This window comes from Neopelma chrysocephalum, unplaced genomic scaffold (genome assembly GCF_003984885.1).
Source record: "Neopelma chrysocephalum unplaced genomic scaffold, ASM398488v2 Primary Assembly neopelma1_221, whole genome shotgun sequence".
Classification (NCBI taxonomy): domain Eukaryota; kingdom Metazoa; phylum Chordata; class Aves; order Passeriformes; family Pipridae; genus Neopelma; species Neopelma chrysocephalum.
The window spans coordinates 1-3,811 of NW_020897883.1; the positions used below are offsets into that span (position 1 = coordinate 1).

Below are 3,811 nucleotides of genomic sequence, written 5' to 3' on the forward strand. Positions count from 1 at the left end.
CAGCTGCACAAGTGGCACCACCACAACCTCAGCAGCTTCCACAAGGCCAGGGGCCAGCTGCTGCCCCTGCCTCGGGGCAATCCCAAGGCTCACACAATCATCAGGGAAGAGCCCTCCAGGATCCTCCAGTCCCACCCTCACCCAGCACCACCACGCTCACCCCCAATCCCTGTCCCCAAGGGACACATCCAGACACCTCTGGAACACTCCCAGACACAGGGACTCCACCACCTCCCTGGAACACTTATTGCAAGGCCTGACCACTCCTGCAGGGAAAAATTGGTTTTAATATCTGAGGTGAACATCCCCTGTTAGAACTTCAGGCCATTTCCTGTCATCCTTTCCCTTGGGACATGGCAGAACAGACCGACCCCCTGAGTTTTCTCTGGAGCCTGGCAGACCCTCTGCAGCACTGACCCCCTTTATCAGCTCCCACTTTCTTCTTTCCATGTCCTTCCCAGCCAAGTTCACCTGCCCTCAGGGTGAGCCAAGTTTTCAAGCCCTGTCATGGGAGTGTTCAGCGACAAATACACGAAATTCTGCTGCAGCCTCAGCATCCTCCCCCCTCAGGGCTGCTTCCCAAACCAAAACACGTGGCACCATCTACTCGAGAAGGAGGAATTTTATTGTTTCCATCAGGCAGGTTTCCCTGGGAATGACCAGGACAGTTCTCTAGACACTCTCTCTCATGATCTTAGTGAGTTTCTGGATCTTGGACCTTGTTGACATGTCCACGTACTTCTCCCCAATGTTGACAATCATCCCGCCGAGGATCGAAGGGTCAGTCTAAACAAGGAACAGTGAACAGAAAGTCTGTGAGCAAAGGTTTCTTAGCCTAGGATACAACTCTGACACCAGCAAAGGAAAGAATAAAGCTCTTCAAAGAGCCTTTTTTGAGAGAACTTTGTGGTCATTGCATTCCCAAATTAGGATTTTAGAAATTAAAGCATTGTCACATCTACAAGAAAGCACAGAACTGTGTAACAGCAACGGGATTCAGTGAAATCTTTAAGATCATTTTTTAAGCCCTTAATGATGAAATTGATTTATAAATCCAAACTCCAGACCTTGGTCTCCAGCTTCAAGACCTCTCCCTTAGCCAGGAACCCATTCAGAGCACTTTTTAGTTCAGTCAGGTTGGCCTCATCCAAGGGCTGAAAAATAGGAGCGGAAGAGAAGGAAAATAAGGGACTTGAAAATATTCAAATGATAGAACAAGGACCCCAATATCCTACTCAGATCCTTTGGAAGACAGACACGAGCACCAGGAAGGCAGATTAAGCAGCATTCTGGAACGGGGACAACCAAAGGGCAGCACAGGAACAACAACCACCTTGGTGCCCTCCTTATTTCAGGAGCCAAGAACAGGGGCAGCTCTATGTGCAGACCAGGCTGAGTTTTCATCACCCCCTGGCTTCACACACAGGAAGGAAAAACATGACCTGAGGAGCTGAAATGGGAGGAACAGCTTTCATTTTTGACAAGTCTCTGCTGGGGATCCAAACCCTCCCTGCAGAAAGACGTTCAGCTTGGCAGGGCTGAGACGTTTCCTCGCTGCTCACACAGCAAGGCCTTCAATTCCAGAGAGCAGGGGGAGCGTGCAGAGGTTTGCCTGTTCTCCCAGTGCCTGCTGCCAGCCCACCTGTGCCGTGGTGACCGTGCACACCACCTCTCCTCGCACCGCGCTCATGATCTTGGCGAAGGCGGACACGATGCCCGGGGTGTGGCGCAGCCGCCCGTTCTCAGCCAGCAGGTCTGGAAAACACCAAAGCACCCAGGGCTCAGAGCACCCCCCGGGCACACCCGGGCAGCCAAGAGCCAAGGGAATGGGTGGCACGGCTTGGATGTTCTCCTGGAGCCCGGGGGTCACTCACTCATCAGGTTGACGGTGATGGGGGACATCTTCTCTCTCGCCAAGGCGTCGCTCACGGCTTTTTGTTTCACCGTGCCCTTGGTGTGAGGGTTCATCACCACACTGGACAGCTTGGGGTCCTTCAGCAGGGTCTGAGGGGAGACACAGCTATGGGACAAAGGCCAGGAGTTTTCCAGGCATTCCAAGGCCCACCTGGACCAGCCAGAGCAGGAAACACGGGTATTCCTGGAGTGAGAACAAAGAGCTGTGGAGCTGAGGGGAAATGGAAGGGCAGCTCTTCCTACAGAATCATGAAATGGTTTGGGTTGGGAGGGACCTTAAAGATTAAACGGACCTAGTTCCACTCCCTGCCAAGGGCAGGGACACCTTCCACCAGCCCAGGTTGCTCCAAGCCCCGTCCAACCTGGCCTTGGACACTTCCAGGGATCCAGGGGCAGCCACAGCTTCTCTGGGCAACCTGGGCCAGGGCCAGGAATTCCTTCCCAATATCCCACTGAAACACTGGGGCACAAGGCAGGCAGCACATGTGCCAGGGGACTGGGATTCTCAGAGGCTGCAGGAGCCAAGCCCACCTCCCTCCTGAGGAGCAGGGAAACCCCCCCCTGCTCCCACACCCGGGGAGCCCTTGGAACACCTTACCCACACCCGGGACAGCTCCTTCTCCACCTGCTCCAGCTTCTTCTGCTTGCTGGCTGCAGAGTAGAGGGCGGTGGCATAGCGCCCTTCCAGCCCGTACACCTGGATGGGGGGCTGTGGGGAGAGCAAGGGGTGCTGAGAGAGGGCACCTGGGGGGCACAGACCCCCCTGCCCTGCGGCTTCACCAGCCTGGAGACCCCCCAAACCTGCCACTTTGACCAGCCTGGAGACCCCCCCAACTCTTCACATTGACCAGCTTGGAGACCCCTCATCTGCCACTGCTTTGACCAGCCTGGAGACCCTCTCTACTCCTCGCCTTGTCCAGCCTGGAGAACCCCCCATCTCCTCACACAGACCATCCTGGAAACCTCCCCAACTCCTCACCTAGACCAGCTTGGAGACCCCTCACCCTCTCATACAAACCAGCTCAGAAACCCCCCCAGCTCCTCACCTTGACCAGCCTGGAGACCCCTTCACCTCTTCACATAGACCATCCTGGAAACCTCCCCGACTCCTCACCCGGATCATCTTGGAGACCCCTCACCCTCTCATACTACTGAGCCTGGAAACCCCCCCAACTCTTCACCTTGACCAGCCTGGAGACCCCCCCAAGCTCCTCACCTTGACCACGTTGGACACTCCCCCTGCCACCTGTTACTTTGACCAGCCTAGAAACCCTCTCGACTCCTCACTCTGACCAGCCTGGAGAACAGCCCCCCCACTTGCCCTCCTTCATCTTCACCATCCTGGACACCCCCCTTGACCCGCTCACGATCTCCCCTCTAGTCCCTCACCTCGATCAGCGTGAGGACTCCCCCTACCCCCTCACGACCCGTCCTGCCCCCTCACCTTGCCCACCTCGGACCTCCACTGCCCCCTCACGCCCCCGCCGCCCCTCACCTTCACCAGTTTGGACACCGGCCTCGCCGCCGTCGTGCTCAGCTGCCGCACCTGGAGGGGGAAAAGGGGGATAGCGGCGGGGTCAGCGCGGCCCTCAGGGCCTGGGGCGAGGTTGGAGACCCCCGTGCGGGGGTGAAGGGCAGGGATGCCTCTGTTGCCCCCGGGCCCCCCCGTTTCACCTTCAGGGCCGCCGCCGCCGCCATGTTGCCCCGCCGCCGCTCAGGGTCACCGCGCACGGCGCAGGCGCGGAAAGGCCCCGCCCCGTGATGGCGCTGCTGCCGCGGGGCACGCTGGGAGCTGTAGTTCCTCGGGGCGGGGCCTGCGCCTGTCACTGCCCTCGGTGTCACCGCGGTGTCACCACCAGTGTCCCTGTGCCACCCGTGTCACTGTGCCCTCAGTGTC

The 3,811-nt window shown here is 57.9% G+C and overlaps 1 protein-coding gene across 1 annotated transcript; it reads right to left on the reverse strand.

Annotated features, from left to right (window-relative positions):
- Window positions 1-604: 604 nt before the first annotated feature.
- On the reverse strand, window positions 605-3,655 carry ATP5PO (ATP synthase peripheral stalk subunit OSCP). The gene is made up of 7 exons (XM_027703286.1): window positions 3,589-3,655; window positions 3,410-3,460; window positions 2,513-2,623; window positions 1,875-2,004; window positions 1,643-1,755; window positions 1,068-1,154; window positions 605-786 (listed from the first exon to the last, which is right to left on the reverse strand). The coding sequence occupies exons 1-7, from the start codon at window positions 3,610-3,612 to the stop codon at window positions 673-675; spliced, it is 630 nt and encodes a 209-aa protein (XP_027559087.1). The 5' UTR covers window positions 3,613-3,655; the 3' UTR covers window positions 605-672.
- Window positions 3,656-3,811: the final 156 nt, after the last annotated feature.